Source organism: Silurus aristotelis, assembly GCF_946808225.1.
Source record: "Silurus aristotelis genome assembly, chromosome: 13".
Taxonomy (NCBI): domain Eukaryota; kingdom Metazoa; phylum Chordata; class Actinopteri; order Siluriformes; family Siluridae; genus Silurus; species Silurus aristotelis.
In genome coordinates, this window is record NC_139586.1 from 3131805 (window position 1) to 3152100 (window position 20296).

Genomic DNA, 20296 nt, shown 5'->3' on the forward strand with positions numbered 1-20296 from the left:
ACAAAGCACATGAGTCTTGCCCAGGAAAAGGGCATGCGCCCGTTCACCTGCTGCTGCCCTGACAGGGGTTTTGGGGGACTCGATGACATCGCGATGAATGGATTTGGGCCGTGGTTTCTTTTGCTTAGCCGTGGCTGGTCGGGCTTTCACCAGCATATCCATGTCTTCCATGAGCTTTAGCTGCTTTCTCCTCAGGTACTCCTGCTTAATGAACTCCCGCCGGGCTTTCTCATCTTCCTTCTTCTGACGTTCTTCTTCAGTCTTCAATCTGACAAAGAAGAAGCAGAATATTACAAATATTATCGAAATATTTTATGCTAGCGAAAGCGTTGGATAAGTCGTCACCTGGCTTCTTCTTTCTTGTGTTCCAGTTCAGCCTCGAGCTGCTGCTTCCTCTGCTGGTTCTCCCGCTCCCGTTTCTGCCTCTTCTCCAGGAGGGCAGCTCGCTTTATCGCCATACTGTCCTCCCCCTTCATGTCATCCTGTTAATTAGCGGCGTAAACACAAGCGCCGAGGAAGTCAGCCAAGTTTTGTTCAAAATAACAGCTTTTCATTAGCGTTAATAAAGGCACCAATTTGCTCGCTACTCTCGCTGTAAACAATCGTACCTCTTCTACAGTATTTAGGAGAAATACTCTGTAATTAACATGCTTAATTGACGTGCAAGCTGATTTTTAACATGGTGTGCAACAAGTTTCATAATGCCACTTAAGCTCGGCTTATACCAATATGGAATCTCGTTAAACATTCGAACGCTATAGAAAAGGCAGAGCACCAATTGCTCAGCAGTTCGGGGCATTGCAATTACACTGGAAATATGAGTTACAGGGTCCTGCAATGTTACTGGAAAGCTTGATGATGAGTAAACTGACTATTCATCTATCAATCCATCTTCTGTAGTACGCACTTTAAACAGGGGAGCCTGGAGGGGACTCAGGAAAAAGGTGGGGGCACCCTGGATCTAATGCCAACCCATTACAGGGCACAATCACACACACTCATTAAGAAGTTGACTGATTCATGTTAATTCATAGTGTATGAACCAAAGTTCTTTTTCTTCTTCTTTTTTTGGCTGCTTCTATTATGGGTCGTCACAGCAGATCATCCATCTCCATACTACTCTGTCCTCTACATCTGCCTCTTTCAAACCAACTACTTGCATGTCTTCCCTCACCACATCTATAAACCATTTCCTTGGTTTTCCTCTTTTCATCCTTTCTGGTGGCGCCATCATCAGCATTCTCCTACCGATATACCCCATGTCCCTCCTTTGCACATGTCCAAGCTATCTCAATCGGGCCTCTCTCACTTTGTCCCCAAAACGTCCTACATGTGCTGTCCCTCTAAAAAAATTTTTTCTAATCCTGTCCATCCTTATCATTTCCGATGAAAATCTTACCAACTTCAACCCTGCTACTTTCAGCTCCACCTCCTGTCTTTTAGTCAAAATGTATGAACTAAAGTTTAAAATTTTTAAAAAGTTTAATTTAAAAATGCATAAGTAAATGTAAAAAAAAAAATTTAAATACTATTTTACATGGAGTGTTTTTGTTTTTTTAACAAGTATCTATTTTAAAATCTATCGGTTTGAATTATCGGTTATCGACAAGTACGATCCAACCTAGCTATCGGCTGACCGCTACACTCATACACAAACTCTGTGGAAATGCCTACAACACAGGTTTTCAAACCCTGAGGAAACCCCTGAAGTACCAGGAGAACATGCAAACTCCACTCAAACAAACAATCCAATTAGAACCACTTTTAATTGATTGTATATTGTCAATTTGTACAAACAAATGTGACTGGCTAACCTCACCAAATGTATAAGTTAAGGAAATACAGTCAATTTTAAATTGTTATAAAAGTGAGTTAGTTTGAAGTGCCATGGTTTTTGTCATCACAATGTTTAATTACATTGGTTTGTTAGGTATAATGTCAGAAATAGAAAATTCTACTGTATTTGTCCAAAATGTAAGTTTGGGTCCCTTAGCTTTCATTAATATGAAAATGGGTAGAGTTGAAAAAAAAAAAAAAAAAAATGAAGATATCCACTAGAGGGCATCTGAGACATTTTTGTTTTCCAGACATTGGACTTCTGATTAGAAGGTCATGACTTCAAATCCCACCAACCTACCAATGCTGGGCCCATAAATTAATTGATTCCAGAGGAGCAAGAAACTAGAAATTCTTCAGATTCCTCAGTAGGTTTAAAAAGATACTGCAAACTTGGGACTATCGATCAATCAATAACTATCAATGGAAGAACTCTCAAGATGGTAAGGTTTTTGTAAATACAAGTATGATATTCATGCCTTCTTATAAGATAAATAGCTAAGTGATGGGAACGTGATAAATGCATACCTTAAAGAAGAACCCACAGCACATCTTCTGGTCATCTTCCAGGTTCTCTCCTGCTGGCATTGCCTCTCCAACATCTTCGAACTCCTGTCCTTCAAGGGGCTTTAGAATGGATAGTGGCACTTCAATCAAGTTTTTGTTGTTTTGACCAGCAATATCTGCTGGTTTCTCGGTAGGGGTTACCGTGTAGGTTTCTTTTACAGCTTGGGACAACACCTCCGAAACACTAGTTTCCACTGTGGGCTTGATTTCTCCTTTGGATTCTTTTCCTTTGTTCTTCATCTCTACATTTTCCTCCGCACTGTTCTCGAACTCCTCAAAATCTGCAATGACTGTGTCATTTTCAGTCTGTTGTAAGTCTTTGGTGGGCGAAGTGAGATCAGATGTAGTACCTTCTGTAAATACGGGTTCATCTTGCATATTATTTTTGCTTGGCTTTGTGTCATTCCCTAAGTACGCAAACGAAGACACGGACTGAGATGGTGAGAATCGGCGCAGACGAGGTAGGCTGTCCACAGACTGTGGTACAGTCAGGACTCGGTTGAATGGGGTGATCTTGAGCTCGGTAGGCCTGGGTGTCCGAGGGGTTTTGGAGTGAAAGGAAGCCGACTTCCGCTTGATATTGGTAGGAGAGCGATGGGTAACATGCGGAGAGTCTGCCGGTGAGGGGGACCCCGAGGAGCGAGTCCCGCTTCCTCTAAGTTCACGTACCTGTTTCTGGGGAGAAGGCTGTGGTGGACACACAACCCAAGCCTGCTGTTCCCGCATCTGCATGATGATCTCCTGCTGCTGGGCCAGCCTCTGCATCTCTACTTGCAAAATGCTCAAGGAACTGTTTAACTTCTCAATAGAGCGTGTGTACTCCAGCAAATCTGCCTCAGATGTGTTGTCCTCGCTAAAAGACTTGACAGGAGACTTTTCTGGAGATTTTGCAGTCTCTGATGGTGTCTTGGTACTCTCTGAGCTTGGGGCGTTCTCTTGGTTCGGCGAGGCACAGTCATTCTTTCTTTTGACCACCGTTAGAAAGGCACTGCGCCCCATCTTTTGCCTGTGACGGGTGAAGGCAGCTTCCACCTTTTTCTTCTGAGCTTCTATGGCTCGACGCTTCTCTTCTAGCCGCATACGCAGCTGAACCATTTCTGCAGCCATGGCTTGCGCTGGATCCCTCTGTGGCTGGTGGGCAGGACTTGCTTCTGGTGAGGGGGCCCAGGATACTGAGTGGGAAAGGTTGAGGTCTAAACTGTCTGGCGTGGTCCCTTGAGAGTTTCCCCCTGCATTTGGATTAAGTTTTTTTAACTTTTGTTCAGCAAAGCTAGTCATCTTAACTCCTATGGGAATATCAGCGATGGGAGATTTGGTGCCAATACTGCTGGGATATGAACTAATGGAATCCTGGCTGTTACTTGCTCTAGCCTCAAAGCACTGGTCTGCATCTAACTCCATACTTGTTGTGCAGTCTCGCAGCGATGAGTCGTCATCCAGAGTCTCTTGGATGTCTTCTGTCTTTACATGGATTCCGGTGTCCACCTCGGTAGTTGAAGCACTCGAAATTCCCATGGCCTCGGACAACGAGTCTCCTTCTTCAGCTTGGGTTTTGGAGGTCCGTTCTCCTTCGGTCTTCATGTGAAGGAAAAAACCTTCATTCTCTGCCTCATCCCTGGTGTCCTCCTGTGGCTTTTCTGAATTATGGATGATTTCCAGAGCTTCCTCGATACTACTTTGAGTGGTACCATTCAGACCACCATGTTGGGGTTCCACAAGGGAATCTGGACAGCCCTCTTCCTCGATGCCAATGTTTTGGCAATTGACAGGCTGGAAGGACAGATTCCGCTTCATTCCCTTGGCTATTTTTTGCCCGAATCCTTCAGTACTCACAGACCGGGTCATGCCTCGCCTGGGTTGTGGAAGAGCTTGGCTGGTGTTGTCCTTATCCAAAGGTATGTCAAAAGACACTCCCTGAGTCCCTGCCCTAGGACAAGAATTTATAAAACACACAGGTTTTAAGACATCTATAACATTTGTAATAAATACAGTAGTGTTGAACAAGGTGTCCTAAGTATTCACACCTCCTCTCCTTGGGCCAAGTTCCCAAAAAGCTGTCGACAAACGACATGGAGGTTGATCGTCTGATCTCTCCTTTACCGCATGGAAAGAATGGTTAATATTTTTACAATACACACTGCTCAGCACGTAACAGTTATGAAACATCAAAAAAAGAAAATTTCCCTTTCTAAAGTTTTACCTGAGTTTGATGTTAAAGGCTGTGGTCGAAGCGGGAGACTAAAAGTAAAAAAATAAAAATAAAAAATCACACATTAGCGAGGCCCAGAATTACACGTAAGTAAAATATAGAAAGTCTAAAGATCCTTAGGGTGGAAAAGTTACTGTACCTTGGTCTGTCTGGACTAGGAGGTCGTTCCATGAAGCTTCTCTTTGTGACTTTAGAAATGGGCACAGATGGCACATTCTTTATTGAAGGAGCTGGTGCTAAAGGCCACAGAGAAAACAATCAGGTCATGTAGTGAATTATCTGTTCCAAACTTTGAACGCTCATAATAATATGGTTGATATTGTTTAGATTTCATGCTTTTGCTTACAGTCATTGACCAAAACCTGAGGCTGCACAAAAGATGGCTTAACCACTTCAAACCACCAGAAGAGCTCAGCCATAAATACAAGGTAGTTGTTCTGTCAAAGAGAAAAGAAACGCAAAAGGGATTAATAGTGCCTGAAACATAAATCAAGTCAGAGAGTCCTGACTTCCTCAACCCCACTTTACAATTTAACAACCTCCACAACTACTAAGCCCCTAAATCAGTACCTAATCTCACTAATGCTCTGCTGTTGAATTTATCACCAATTCCTTAAATCTAGTTAAAATAGTAGTATCTAGTGAAATAAGTATATAACTAAATGTTCAATGAGCAAATAGTTTTTCCGGGTTGCGTCTGTGCTGGAGAAGGTCCGCTATCATTATACAGAACAAGAGCGGCCTCTGGAGGCAAATCACTGGCGCTATGTGCTGTTTGTTTTGACACGTGAGTGCTCCATTCATGTTAGTTCATAGTGCATTAACTAAAGTTAACCGAAAAAATTCAGCATTTATTAACTTTAGTTAATGTTACAAATGGAATCTTACTTTAAAATCCTACCATTTTACATAAATCCAAACAGACATTCTTAAAATGGCCATCTTTAAATGTCTTCACAAAGTCCAGAGCATTGAAATTACATTTATTTGTATTTTTGTAAATAAAAGTTCAGTACTATTTTACATGGAGTATGTTTGTTTGTATGATTGTTCATTGATAAGTATGATCCAACCTAGCTGTCAGTAAAATTCACCTTTGATCACTTATTCATAAAAAAACTCCAAAAGACTTCAGAAACCTTTTTTCCAAAAATAATTTAAATAATTTTAAATAGATCATGTGTGGTTCATAAAGAAGGTAGTAACAGCTAGCCACCTTAACCAAGAGAGAGCACGTTAGTCAACATCTTTGACAAAACTAAAATAGAAATTATGTTGGTTATTAGAATCTTCTAGTCATCATTGGAAGCAAAGCTGTGTGTCCGGGTGATAACTAATATACAAATTAGCAAATTTAATTGAAACATAGTGTACTTAATTCTGAAGCCTTGTCAAGGTTTTCAATCAGGTTAAGCTTCGCATTGTAAACAATTTGCATAAAATAAACACAATATTACATAAGATGAGATTTGAGAATGAATTTCCTCAGGAGTGAAGATTAATACAGATACATTGTTAGACATTTCATTGTATGAAGGTTTTGTCTATGCTAATATCCTGTTTGCTACGAGCAATGCATCAGCTACTATGTAAAGTAAGTTCAAACAATATTAGATAATATTGACTGGACTTCACTTTGAGTAAAACCAAAGGCAAAACATTTGCTTTTATTAACTATAAACTTCCAAAGATGATTGTATTTTTCCGTTACAAAGAAGCCTGGGAGCAATTTATATTTTAGCATGTCTTCACAGACCTAGAGAATACGTTACCATGGGGAGCCTCTCACCACTGAGCGTTTTGTAATGCGTGACTCACCGCTTTGGCAAACGCGAGAGAACGAACCATGTGCACCCACTCAATGTTCTTCTGCTTGTTAAAGAAAGCTCTGCAATACTCCAAGAAAAAAACCATGGCCTCGACATCATACCGTACACCACGGCAATTGGTGTTCGGTCGGATTTAGTCCGTCCACCAACGAAGAAATGGCAGATGTTTTCACACAGAGAAAGTGTAAACTTCGATGTATACGTCAATGTTTCCATTTCAGGAATAAGTTTGAACAGGAAACTCATAAAAATTTCAAAAGCTAGAGAAGTCAGCATTCGCCGAACGCATGTGGACACCTAAAAACCACACCCATATATGGGCCCGAACCTGTTCTAGTACACAAACCGAGCTCTAAATCACCACCAAACTGATCTTTTGTCATGTTTCCACACGGACGGTTTTAATTGCCAGATGTGTGCATTATGGCAGATTTTGATGCTTGATTGAAGTTGCCGCATCAGTAAAACAAATGTTTAGTGATAAAAAGTTTTTCAGGTGATTTTTTTATTTTATTTTTTATTATTATAACTTCGCCTCTTTTATATTATTCTATTTATATTTGTAATAAAAATTGTCAAACAGGAATGCCTTAATCGCACTTTAATGAAATAAAAAAACCTCACGATTTTTTGTTACCCGCGAGGGGTCAGAGAACGTAACCCTTGCGAGTATCGAGGTTGCACTATATATATATATATATATATATATATATATATATATATATATATATATATATATATATATATATATATACGCATGACCACACAAAATAAGATACTAATTGTTAGAGTTAATCCCAATAGCACATGAACCATCACTGCCCAATAATACTTTTATAAGTAGCAAAAACAAATATCTATCAATTCCATTAATGGGTCTAGAAAATCTCTAGAAATTTTCAGAGCTGCATTCACATTTAAACTATAGTTCATACTATATATACACTATATAATACTACATCCTACTATATACACCGACAAGGCATTACATCATGATCATTATTACATTATGACCGTTTAAATGAATAACACTGATTATCTCTTCATCATGGCATGTTGACGTTTTAGAAGCAGGAAAAATGGGCAAGTGAAAGGATTTGAGCGAGTTTGACAAGGGCCAAATTGTGACGTCTAGACAACTGAGTCAGAGCATCTCCAAAACTGCAGCTTTTGTGGGCTGTTCCCGGTCTGCAGTGGTCAGTATCTATCAAAAGTGGTCCAAGAAAGGAACAGTGGTGTACCGGAAACAGGGTCATGGGCGGACGTGGTTCATTGATGCACGTTGGGAGCGAAGGCCCTGATCCGACAAAACTGTTTTGGCAGCATTACTTAGTATAAGTTAGATATTATGTGATACAAAATATACTTTAGTGAGTCGAAGAATCATATAAAAAAAGTTATACTATGGTGATTTTGGATTTTTATCCGTTTTTAGGTACAACTGATATTGAGGAATGTTCGAGAAACATTTTTTTCTCTGAAAGTTTCCTTGAAATCAAAACCATTGTGGAGATGCTTTACATTTGTAAATCCTTCCTAGGAGTTTTAACGAATGGTGATCAGAATGAGGGTAGTATACTGTAATTTGTTCATAATATAACAAATCAAAATGCATAACAGAGCAATTTATAGACAATTTTATTTATATACAGTATATATGTATGTAAACATAAAATTAATTTATTTTCACAATTTTGTCGTATCGCTATCGTCATCATAAGATCGAAATATTGTAAGGATATTGTAATTGTAAAGAGCTTCAGCATTCAGTGGTTACAATAATATTCTTCTTTCCAACATTTCATAGCTAGCTTACCCTACTAGCATACCACTGTGTACACACTAATCATGTACATACGGCCGCCTCGCTGGTTTGAACGCAAAGCTGACGAAAGCAAAGGCTTACTTTGATGGAAGAAGAGGCGTAGAGCATATCCTCCAGGGTGAAGTGGCAGCAGCGGTTCAAGTGCTCCTGGCAGAAGTCCTGAACCAGCTGCAGGTTGTACAAGCTGTCCGCCAGAGACATGCTCTCTTTCAGGCACACGTCTGTGGGGGAAAAAAAGAAAACCGATGTACAAATTGAGCTCCTGAAGTCCCATTCGGCTCTGAAGTACAGACGGACTCGGCCAATCGGAGGTCGGGCCGTTAATCAGCACATCACGTGACAAAGGCGGTCATTTCCTTTGTCATTGATCTGATTTTGCCTTTGTGTATGGGCTGATGCGATCACTTGAAACGTGTCACAAGGATGATTAACATGCTGGAAATGATAGAAAACAAAAAAGATCTTACAAATGGATGCACGCACACACACACACACACACACACACACACACACACACACACACACACACACACACAAACACAAACACTTGGCAGTAGTTCCCACCTTCTAGTTTGATGAGGTCAGGGCAGTAGAAGTGCAGCAGGGCGGCAAGGGCGCAGCCATCTGTGCTGTCCTTCAGCAGGTTGTCCACTGGGGGGATCCATGGTACTGTTTTAGGCAAAGTCTGTTCCTTCCTGTAGCGGGACTGAGTCCACACACACACACACACACACACACACACACACACACACACACACACACACACACACACACACACACACACACACACACACACACACACACACACACACACACACACACACACACACACACACACACAGCAGTAAGTAAAGCTCACCCGCAGCAAAAGCGAGGACAATATTTTGCGTGGGTTACAAAAGGAATGACATATGAACATCATTAACATGACTTTTAACATTTTTAAGATGGGAAATCAATAAAAAATAAAAAATAAACTCATGAAAAAAGATTTTCCAAGCAAATGCAATGAGAAATATAAATATCTATATCTATATATAAAAGCTATTTCGCTTCTAGAAATAAATGAGAAAAAAATGACAAACACACGAACACTAGAGGGACGATGTGAGGCGACTGATGGAAGCAGATGGAAGCGTGATGGAGGGAAAAACGAGCGTGTTGCAACTTACAGGAACCAGCTTCATATACCATTTGGTTGGAGACTTCAAAAAGAGAAAGGGAAAGAGAGAAGAAGGAAGAACAGGATTCAGGATAAGGACAGAAGAAAAAAATCAATCTCATCCCATCACAGAAGACTGAAAATGTGATTTCCTATTAAATCAATAGCTCGTTACTTAAAGTAAAACACAGGGGGAAAAAAACGATGAAACAAGATTCACTGTGGTTACTTTAGTGTCAGGACAGTAATGCAGCTACGAGGGTCGATGAGGGAAAAGGGGTAAGGAGGCTTTTTTTGTTCCACAGGACTTTTTTTTTTTTTTTTACAGGAAAAAGTGTCCAAGTGTCCTAGAACTGCACTGGGCTTTGCTGTATACACCGCAGCAAAAAGCAAAAGGGTCTCTGCAGACATTTACTTGTTAAACTTTCATGACTGGTGGCTTTATAACAGTCATGCTGCCTTCAAAACACACACACACACACGCACATATACACACACACACCCCCAAATAAAAGTGCCATCTTATAATACCATCAAAAACTTAGACCTGCAATACCTCTGTGCAAAACTCAATACAAATATTTAATTAATAAGCTTTTTTAATACACTATATGGACAAAAGTTTGTGGACACCTGACCATAGAATTGGTACTTATAATAACCTCCACTCTTCTGGCAAGATGTTTGAGTAGGTGTTGTGGAGATTGGTGCTTATTCATGCATAAAGTCAGGTGATAGCCGTGAGGTGAGGAGGCCCGGAATGCGTTCCAATTCTTTCCCCCCCCAAAGGTAAAATAGGGTTGATATCAGAGCTAGAGAATATGCGATCGTTTATGCGATACATCGATACATCCACCAACTATAGGTGCTGATTATTCAGCAAAACTGCTGAATCGGCCGAGTTCTAATGGAAAAATTCATGTTACCTCATTCAAAATCATTCTATAGAGTATAGTAGCAGTTTGGGAAGAAAAAAAGCACATATGGCTGGAAAAAGGAATTGTCACAATACTTTTGTACAATAGCCTAGATTAAACAAACAATGTCCTGATTACTCATATATTTTCTTCTTTCTGAAACCTCCTCTTTGGATAAAATAAGTTAAAACCATGTGGGTGGATGCACTCAGTATCCACGTGTCCCAAGCGTAAGGCTTGAGTGAGAACGTGGAACAGGAATGCGTGGCACTCTGACAATGCAGGATATACATCAGCAAATGTCCAGATCATAACATCACACTGAGAGATTCCACACAGTAGCTTTAGACCTTTTACTATGACAAGACTATGGCTCAGCAGAGAAAGAACCTTATACAGCAACCTGGCATGGGTCATTAGAGGCAGGGAACTGGGACAGGTTTCCTTAGCAACACTTTATATAGATGTACTAAGTATGTCTCTGCGGCAAAGAAATTTATTTTCTAAACAATTGCGTTCTGTTAACGTCAACCCTGAACTCCCCTCCCCCAACACCAGCACAGGTTACAACCAACTATAAAGTCTTGCCAAACATTATTTGAAGTCCTTTCCTGATCCTTTGCCTGTTTTTCTTGGTTTTTGTTCTTCAGAATTGTCTCTTGTCTGGATACGAGTTTGGTCAACTTACCTTAGGGATCTCAAGAGGTTCAGCCCTCTGCGCCTCTCTCCTGCTTTGCTCCTGAATGATGATCTCTTTCAAGTATTCGTTCACCTTTTGGAAAAAACACTAATTATTAGCTTTGAGTTAAATGGTGAAGGTAAAATGTGTTTTTGAGCTTTTACTGTTCACGGCGAAATTGCATCGTGAGGTATCTTACAGATGAGAACTTGCCTCATAGGGTATTGTGCAGTGTGGTCACTTGCGTCCTAAGAAAGTGTATAGTGTGAGTATGTAGGTTATGAGGTATTGTACAGTCTGATCACCTGTGTCAAAATGGTATTGAACAGTCCAGGCCCTTGTCATGAGGTTTTATACAGTTAAGTCAATTGTATCATAGGCTATAGTAAGTCTGTTAACTTGTCACAAGGTATAATACAGTCTGATAACTTGTATCATAAGGTATCATCCAGTCGCTTCACTTGGCATGAGGTATTGCAGTCTGAGCACCTGTCATGTGGTATCATCCAGTCTGATCACTTGCATCAGGAGGATTCATCCAGTCTGATTACTTGTCATGAGGTATTGTACAGTCTAATCATATGCATCATGAGGTATCATCCAGTCTGATCACTTGCCATGAGGTATTTTACAGTCTGATCACTTGAATTATGAGATATCATCCAGTCTAATCACTTGTATCATGAGTTATCATCCAGTCTGATCACTTGTATCATGAGGTATCATCCAGTCTGATCACTTGCCATGAGGTATTATATAGTCTGATCACTTGTATCATGTGGCATCATCCAGTCTGATCACTTGTGTCATGTGGTATCATCCATTCTGATCACTTGTATCATGTAGTTGTATCAGTCTGATCACTTGTGTTATGTGGTATCATCCAGTCTGATCACTTATCATGAGGTATTGTTCAGTCTGATTAATTGTATCATGTAGTATCACCCAGCCTGATTAACTGTCATGAGCTATTTTACAGTCTGATCACTGGTCATGAGGCATCATTCAGTCAGATCACTTCTAATGACTTTTTGTACAGTCTGATCACTTGTATCATGAGGTATCATCGAGTATCTTCACTTGTTATGATGTATTGCAAAGTCTGATCACTTGTCATGTGGTATCATCCAGTTTGATCACTTGGATCAGGAGGTATCCTCCATTCTGATCACTTGCCATGAGGTATTATACAGTCTGATTAATTGTATAATGTAGTATCATCCAGTCTGTTCACTTGTCATGAGGTATTATACAGTCTGATCATTTGCCATGAGGTATTATACAGTCTGATCACTTGAATCATGAGGTATCATCCAGTCTGTTCACTTGTCATGAGGTATTATACAGTCTGATCACTTGTACCATGAGGTATCATCCAGTCTGATCACTTGTATCATGAGGTAGCATTCAGTCTGATCACTTGCCATGAGGTATTATACAGCCTGATCACTTGTATCATGTGCTATCATCCAGTCTGATCACTTGTATCATGTGGTATCATCCAGTCTGATCACTTCTGTCATGTGGTATCATCCAGTCTGATCACTTCTGTCATGTGGTATCATCCAGTCTGATCACTTGTCATGAGGTATTGTTCAGTCTGATTCATTGTATCATGTAGTATCAGCCAGCCTGATTAACTGTGATGGGCTATAGTACAGTCTGAACACTTATGAGGTATTGTACCATCTGATCACTTGTATCATAAGGTATCATCCAGTCTTATCACTTATTATGAAGTATTGTACAGTCAAATCACTTGTATCATTAACTATAGCACATTTTGAGCACATATATGATTTCTACCGTAGAGACAGTGGTGTATTTTGAGCATTATGACAAAAAAGACAAGATTTTATAATTGCCCCAGGGTGGAAGATGATATTGAATGCGTATTAAATATTCATGCATATCAAACGTTTATAGGCCAAATTAATAACTCCCCTTTCAATCACAATACAAAAAAGTTCTTTTTTCCGAGCAGAAAACCTTTTTAGAGGCCTTGGTCTGTATTCATTGCATTTATTGTATAGATCACATGGGCAGAGATATACAGGAAAACACTCTCGACTAGCTTTTACATGTTGGGACTTGGAACAGTCCTGAGGATTGTTTATATTGTACAATTTATAGAGTGTGTGTGTGTGTGTGTGTGTGTGTGTGTGTGTGTGTGTGTGTGTGTGTGTGTGTGTAGTCAGCCAGCACTGATGGAATGTAAACATTCAAAGCCTTGGCTCAGATGGGATTGCCTCTATAGTAACCCACAGAGATGCTGAAATTGTTTGAAATTGTATTTTCAAACTGCCAGGGCATATTGTATAATTTTTATTGTAGCATCTAACATCTAGTGACCAGAGACACACCAAATTGTTAGAAAGTTGATGGATGGCACAAACGTCTTCCCCGACAGGCTTTAGATTTACAGTGTAATTTACTTCAGTCAGACAAGTGTTTTTATATGTCACAAGGCTATGATGCATTAATTAGGCGGTTCCGTTTTTTTGTTGAGGACGTCAAGTGAAAAAAAACTCTCCACACTGTGGTGAGCGTTTTGATATGTCACACGGCTGTGTGACGTGCTCGGTAACTCGCACGTGATCTAATGTGGCGTTGCGTGACGTCAAAACAGCACCCAGAAAGCTATTCTCCCTGCTGTGCTGATTGTTTTGTCTATGCAGTTTTGTGTTTCCCGCTACATGACAGTTTAACGTGCAAAGTGACGTCACGTAAAATAAATAAACGTAAACAATCGTATCTACCTTATTCATCCAGCTGATGACACCGTCCTCCGTGTCGTACGGCACGTCTCCGTCGGCGCAGTCGGTGGAATACTGCTGCATGCACGCCACCACCTTGTCCATGCTCACCGTCTCCGCCGTGTAAGCCATCATCAACGTGTCAATCAGCGCCAGGTGGGCACTCTGCATACAGGAAACCACGATCGTACGTCCACACAAACACAGAACCACGTGTTATACGCGAATCCCTTTACCAACGATCTACTACACTATATAGTCAAAGGTTTGTGGACATCCTAGTATGATTTATAGAAGCTTTCTGAACATTCCAGTCAATATTTAGTCCCAATTTGCTCCTATAATAATCTTCACTCTACTAGTTTTTCCTTAAAGTGTGTGCTTATTCAGCCAAAAGTCAGGTACTGGTATAGGTGAGTTAAGGAGGCCTGGGGTGCACTCAGTGTTCCAATTCATCACAATAGGATTGCGGTCAGAGCTCTAGCAGGCCACTCGAGATCTTCTAGAACCTTCCAAGCCATATTTTCATGAAGCTGGCTTTGTATACAGAGTCGTTGTTATGCTGGAGCAAGTCACCTACAGAAACTTTATGGTAACAGTTGGAGGAAAATATGGTTGGAAAGTTCAGGTGTCCTGATACTTTTGCCAATTCTCTGGCTCTAGATGCCCAGGAAATGCCTCTGTCCTATCCTATCCTTTTATAGGACGACCCAAACAAATAAGTATGTTCTCCATCTTTTTTATTTTTTTTATTATTCAAGTAAAGAACAGAGGTATATTTACATGATCACATAACCATTAGCTGCCATAGGGGAAAAAATACAAAAAGAAAGAGAAAAGAACAAAAGATAATTACAGAAATATTAGTGCTTTCAGAGCATTACATGTTCTTGTTTTTGGTTTGTTCCAAGAGATTTACATATAATTTAAAGTCGTTTGTCCATCTCCTTATGACCTAGTACCCCAGGATCCACTCACACATCCTATACTTCTTATGCCAAATAAACACAACTCTTCAGGCGTTTTTATGCAATGTAGGCTTTTTAGGCTTTTTTATGCAATGTCTTTCCATTAGATTATGGGGCATCTCTTTGAGGATCTGTGATCCTTCAGCTAATAGTGAGATCTGGTACTGATGTTGAGGAGGTGAGGAGGTCGGGGAGGGAGCCTCTATAACCTGCGTTTTCAGCCGTCCCATGACTCCCATAATAAGTCTGGATCTCTCTAACATCTAAAGTAAACTATCTAAAGTCAACAAAACAGCATTGAGACAGAGTAATTGTCCACCCATATGTGGTTCTTCCTCTAAACATTACCACAATAACATTGGAGGCCCACAATTGTATTGGATGTCTTTGAAAATATTTCCTTTACTTGAACCAGGAGACCAAAACCTGTTCCAGCATGACAATGTGTGCACAAAGAGAGCCCCATGAAGAGATGCTTTATATGGGTTAGATGTTAAAGATCTTGAATGGCCTGCTTTGGAGCTCTGATCTCAACCCTATCGAACACCTTATAAATTAGAATGATGAATGCAATAGAGAAAAAGAGAGAGAGAGAGAGAGAGAGAGAGAGAGAGAAACAGACAGACAGACAGACAGACAGACAGACAGACAGACAGACAGACAGATAGACTCTCCAGACAGACAGACAGACAGACAGACAGACAGACAGACAGACACGTTGTTACTCACTAGTGCAGTAACTTCGCATTTCCAACGACTTCCACCACAAATGAAAACTCGCTCTGTTTTCTCAGTAGCCCAGTGGGAAGCCACAAACCCAGAAGGCTAAATGAAGCTAAACGAAGGCTAAGTGGAATTAGACATGTCTTGTTTAGTGCTCGGTGGAGGAGTAATTTATAGGAGACGCAACGCTGACAGAAGTGAGCATGTGGCGAGCCACAGTGAGAACGAGATGCTGATCTGCTGGTAAATAAACTCAGCTGGTTCTTGATTTGTTTTTCCCTGCAAACAAGAACTAATGCATCAGAAATAATTACCACTGACAATCACAACAGCCTCCAGAACCAAACTGCGAAACGCAGACGCAATATAAAAGAGATATAATCAGTTACAACTTAACACTGTGAACATTTTTCCTTAAATGAACCTATATTCATACATTACACTATGCTGGCAAAAGTACTGGGACACCTGACTTTTCCAGCCATATGCGGTTATTTAGCAAACTGTTACCACAAATTTGGAGGCACACAATTGTATTGCACGTCATTGAATGCTGTTCCAGCATGGCAATGCCAGCTCCATGAAGATCTAGTTTACATGGGTTGGAAGATGTGGAAGGCTCGAGTGGCCTGTTCTAAAGCTCAACCCTACTGAACAGCTTTGGGATGAATTGGAAAGTGGAGCGCACCCCAGGCATCCTGACCATAATCTCCACAAGTACACTTTGTCGATAGATAGATAGATAGATAGATAGATAGATAGATAGATAGATAGATAGATAGATAGATAGATAGATAGATAGATAGATAGATAGATAGATAGATAGACACACAGATGGATGGGTAGATGGATTAATAACATTGCCAAATGTTAAATATAGGGGTGCCAATAATAATAATCACTTCAAAAAAAAAAAAAAAAAAAAAAGATTACACTTAAAAAAAAAAAAAAAAAAAAAGGGTTCTCTCCAATGTCACATTGTATAAGTTCAATACATAATTTATTGCCCGTTATTCATTTTCCTTGGGGGTTAAGGGATGTGGGGGGGGTGGCCAATAATTCTGGAGTCGACCATCCATTGTTAAATGGTGCTCCAGCTGAGTTAGCAGAGTCCTTGTGAGTAATGGCGACTGCTGACACTGCTATAAGAACAGAAAATGATGTCCTGTTGTGATTTTTTTATTTATTTATATAGTACGTTAGTACTTAAATAGAGCGAGTGTGATAGAAACAGGGCCTGACGCTGCACTCAGCATTTCAGATATCTTGCCTCAGGCAGAGCAATAAGTCCACCAACACACACACACACACACACACACACACACACACACACACACACACACACACACACACACACACACACACACACATCACCATCACCAGCTGCCTGCCTCCTGAGCGTTGCCATGGCAATGTCTCAGCCACCTTATTCAATCTGTCAATGTGAAATATCAGCGTTCAGGGCGCGCCGGCCCTTTAAGAAGCCGCCGGTCTCATAAAAAGAAGCGATACCCCTTTAAAGCAAAACGCAAACATGTCCTTGATTGTGGACGCATGAGATTCGTATGTGCTAACATCCCATTTTACGTTGAGTTTCTATTTGCCGTTATAATAACCTCCACTCTTCTGATGTTCCATTAAAGCTTGTGGAGATTTGTGTTCATTCAGTCACAAGGGTGTTAGTAAAGTCAGGTACTGATGTAGGAGAGAGCGAGGAAGCCCGGGGCTGCAGTTCCAATTCATCCCAATAGGGTTGAGATCATTCCTCTAAAGCAGGCCACTCAAGATCTCCCACATCATCCAACACTTGTGAAGCATATCTTCATGGAGCTGTTTTTGTGCATCACATTGTCATGCTGGAACAGCTTTTTGTTCTCCTAGTTCAAGTGAAGGGACAATTTCATGCTTTTACATTCAAAGACATTCTGTGCAATTATGTGTGGTAATAGTTTTTGGGAAGAACCTCATATGGACAAGAGCAATTTATAAAAAAAATTAAAAAAATAAAATAAAACCAGAGTTTCTTTTCCTGTTCTGTCTCCAGGAAGATGCAGCTCTACCTCTGCCATGTTAATCTAGATTTTATGTATCTCTCAGGACATGCCTCGGCCTCCAATTGTCAAATTCTCTGACTTTTCCCTGATTGTCACTGACTAAAAATTTCCTTGACTGAAAGAAATATCAAATTCACTGATTTCCAATGTCTGGAATAGACCTTCTAAAATTCCATGATATTTCAGAAATTCCATGACCCGTGGAAAAAATTGTTGTGATACGTCATTTTATGTAGCAGCAAAGAATGCTCTTGAAAAAAAAACGATTTAGCGACACAAAATCGAATATACAATGTTTGCTCACATACTATTGGTCCCTGCTGCAAATATGTAGAAATGGCAACTTATATCCGATGCACACTTTTTTAAATCGATGCATCACGTCGTTAATTTTTATGCCGAAGCCCTGAATCTTACCATCGCTAATATAAATATAATACAGACAACAGTGCGGTTGACTTCATTTTACTCCGCGTCTGTCAGGAAATAGGTCAATCAGAACGCGAATAATATGAAAAGTTTTTGCTTTGCGTGTCTTTGCAAAACACAACCCACGCTAGCGCATGTATTCACGTGTCACCCGAGCTAAACCTGGAGCACCGAATCCTGACTCGTGTACACTATGGATAATAATATTCCTCTGCTTGTAAATATGGCTGCTCCGAAAACACGAGAGTATGGTTTCCATGGCGATGGAGGAAAGTGAGGGAAGATGCTAATGATAAGGGGGAACCCTCAGTTCATGTCGCGCCGTCTTTTTGGAGGATATAAAGAGAGGCGGAAAATCGATTGGATCTGCCAATTTCCACTCGTGTCGTCGAGGGTTTGATCTTATTATCAGCCGCAACATACGAATACAATGATTTGTGTGGACAGTAGGTGGACAGAGAATTGGTCTGCTCTTCTTACACACACACCCACACACCCACACACACCCACACACACACATATATACTGTATATATATGTGTGTGTTCGTGTGTGTGTGTGTGTGTGTGTGTGTGTGTGTGTGTGTGTGGGTGTGTGTGTAAGAAGAGCAGACCAATTCTCTGTCCACCTACTGTCCATATATATATATATATATATATATATATATATATATATATATATATATATATATATATATATATATATATATATATATACACACACACACACGGTTCTGTCCTATTTATACTGTTCCCAGCAGACCTTCAATTATTAATAGGGATGTGGTTCAAAACATCTATGAATCCGTCTCGCTCGGTGACACACACCACACCGCCGTCCGCACAATATCTACACAATTCACTCATTAAAACGGCTTGATTCGTTATAAAGTCTGAACGAACCTACGTCCTTCGTAAACCATTATGTCCGAACCGCCCCAAATCAGTTTAATGGCAAGTGAGCGATATTGCAGAATGGCACTTTATTCTATGTAGATCATCATCGGCACCATCATCAAAATCAACATCATCATTATCATCATCATCAAAGATTTTCAGGCCAAAAGCAATGTTGCATTGTAGCTTGTCAGAAAATTTCAGTCCAACGATTCGCAGCGAGCCAGTCTGATCTAAAGTAGGGCCCCGTGATCGTGCGCGCGATGGCACTTCCTATAACGAGGGCACGCCGAGTCCCTCGGGCCCCGTCACGGCCTAAAATTACCCGCTCTTGCTCTTTCAAAAAAACGGATTCTGCATTGCATCGGGATAAAAATACGACAGCGTGGTAAGAGCAGCTACCTGTTTCTGTGGAGCAACATAAATTTGGAGTTTGTGGAGTGTAAATAAATTCGTTAGATGCTCCCCTTGTTGCTGAGAGACTGAGATTTTAATCTGGATAATGCCCCCAGCCATCGTCCCTGTCCTTGCTGTCGGGGTGTGAAGACTGACATCTGTCTATCCAGCTTATAGGAGGGTGGTGTTTAGAAAGATCGAAGCATTTTCAATGACTTTATTTAGTTTTAGCCTCTCAACAGATTTACTGTCCTCTAAAAAAATAACTCGACATACATCCATTATTGTCAAAATAACTGGCAACAAAAGTGAGTTCACCATAAGTGATAACAGATGTATGTGGTGTAACGTGGTGTAAATCATGTTCATGTTTTTGTCTGCTTGACAGGACCATAGAAATTTGTGTACAAATATTCTATTACAGAGAAGTTAAAATTCGGTGCTTTGAGTACAATTCTCTCACTGTCTAGTGGATGTTCAACATGGCATGGACATGGACATGGACATTCTGTGCCACCCAGAAGAGGACCACTTTAAATCTGGTTCCTTTCATCAGGTTTCTTCCTGATACCATCATTAGGGATAAACGTATAGGAAACCATCTTGTTTCTGTATCTAAACAAGACATCCGCTATACAAATAAAACTGAATTGAATGGAGGTACAAAAAGAAAGCATCCTTACCATCTGAATTGGCCTCATGGACAAGTCTCTCTCGGTGACCAGTCTCTCGTGGACCGTCACGTATAAGCCTTTTTGAGCCAGGGCCTGGATAACGGCGTCGTGGCCCAGCAGCGGTTTGGCAGCATCGCTTTTGAGGATCAGACTCCCGGCACGGCAGCAGAGCTCGGCTGAGAGTAGAAGGTCGACCACCGGCGGCTTCACGTGCTCCTGCTCGTACTGGTCCGTGTAGAACGGATCCTTTAGTTTGTCTGGAACGCTGTCTGGGAAAGGCAAAGTGTAAAAGATAGGACGGGATTAAGTTCCAAGCCAAGGCATTATCCGTACCAATTCATCCCAAAGGTGTTCAGTAGGGTTGAGGTTAGAGCTCT

General features: G+C 40.6%; 1 protein-coding gene across 7 annotated transcripts in view; it reads right to left on the reverse strand.

The window, feature by feature from the left end:
- camsap2a (calmodulin regulated spectrin-associated protein family, member 2a) overlaps positions 1-20296 on the reverse strand; it is a 29061-nt gene that overhangs the window by 5490 nt on the left and 3275 nt on the right. For 6 of the 7 annotated variants that reach the window (XM_083559583.1, XM_083559582.1, XM_083559581.1 and 3 more), the window contains exons 2-14: positions 19929-20188; positions 13784-13945; positions 11034-11117; positions 9439-9471; positions 8831-8972; positions 8348-8487; positions 4959-5049; positions 4752-4848; positions 4604-4641; positions 4428-4497; positions 2365-4330; positions 346-482; positions 48-268 (exon numbers count right to left, since the gene is read on the reverse strand). In XM_083559583.1, coding sequence (XP_083415709.1) covers positions 48-268; positions 346-482; positions 2365-4330; positions 4428-4497; positions 4604-4641; positions 4752-4848; positions 4959-5049; positions 8348-8487; positions 8831-8972; positions 9439-9471; positions 11034-11117; positions 13784-13945; positions 19929-20188 — 3441 coding nt within the window. The remainder of the gene's footprint in view (positions 1-47; positions 269-345; positions 483-2364; positions 4331-4427; positions 4498-4603; positions 4642-4751; positions 4849-4958; positions 5050-8347; positions 8488-8830; positions 8973-9438; positions 9472-11033; positions 11118-13783; positions 13946-19928; positions 20189-20296) is intronic. The other variant, XM_083559584.1, reaches the window with a different exon arrangement.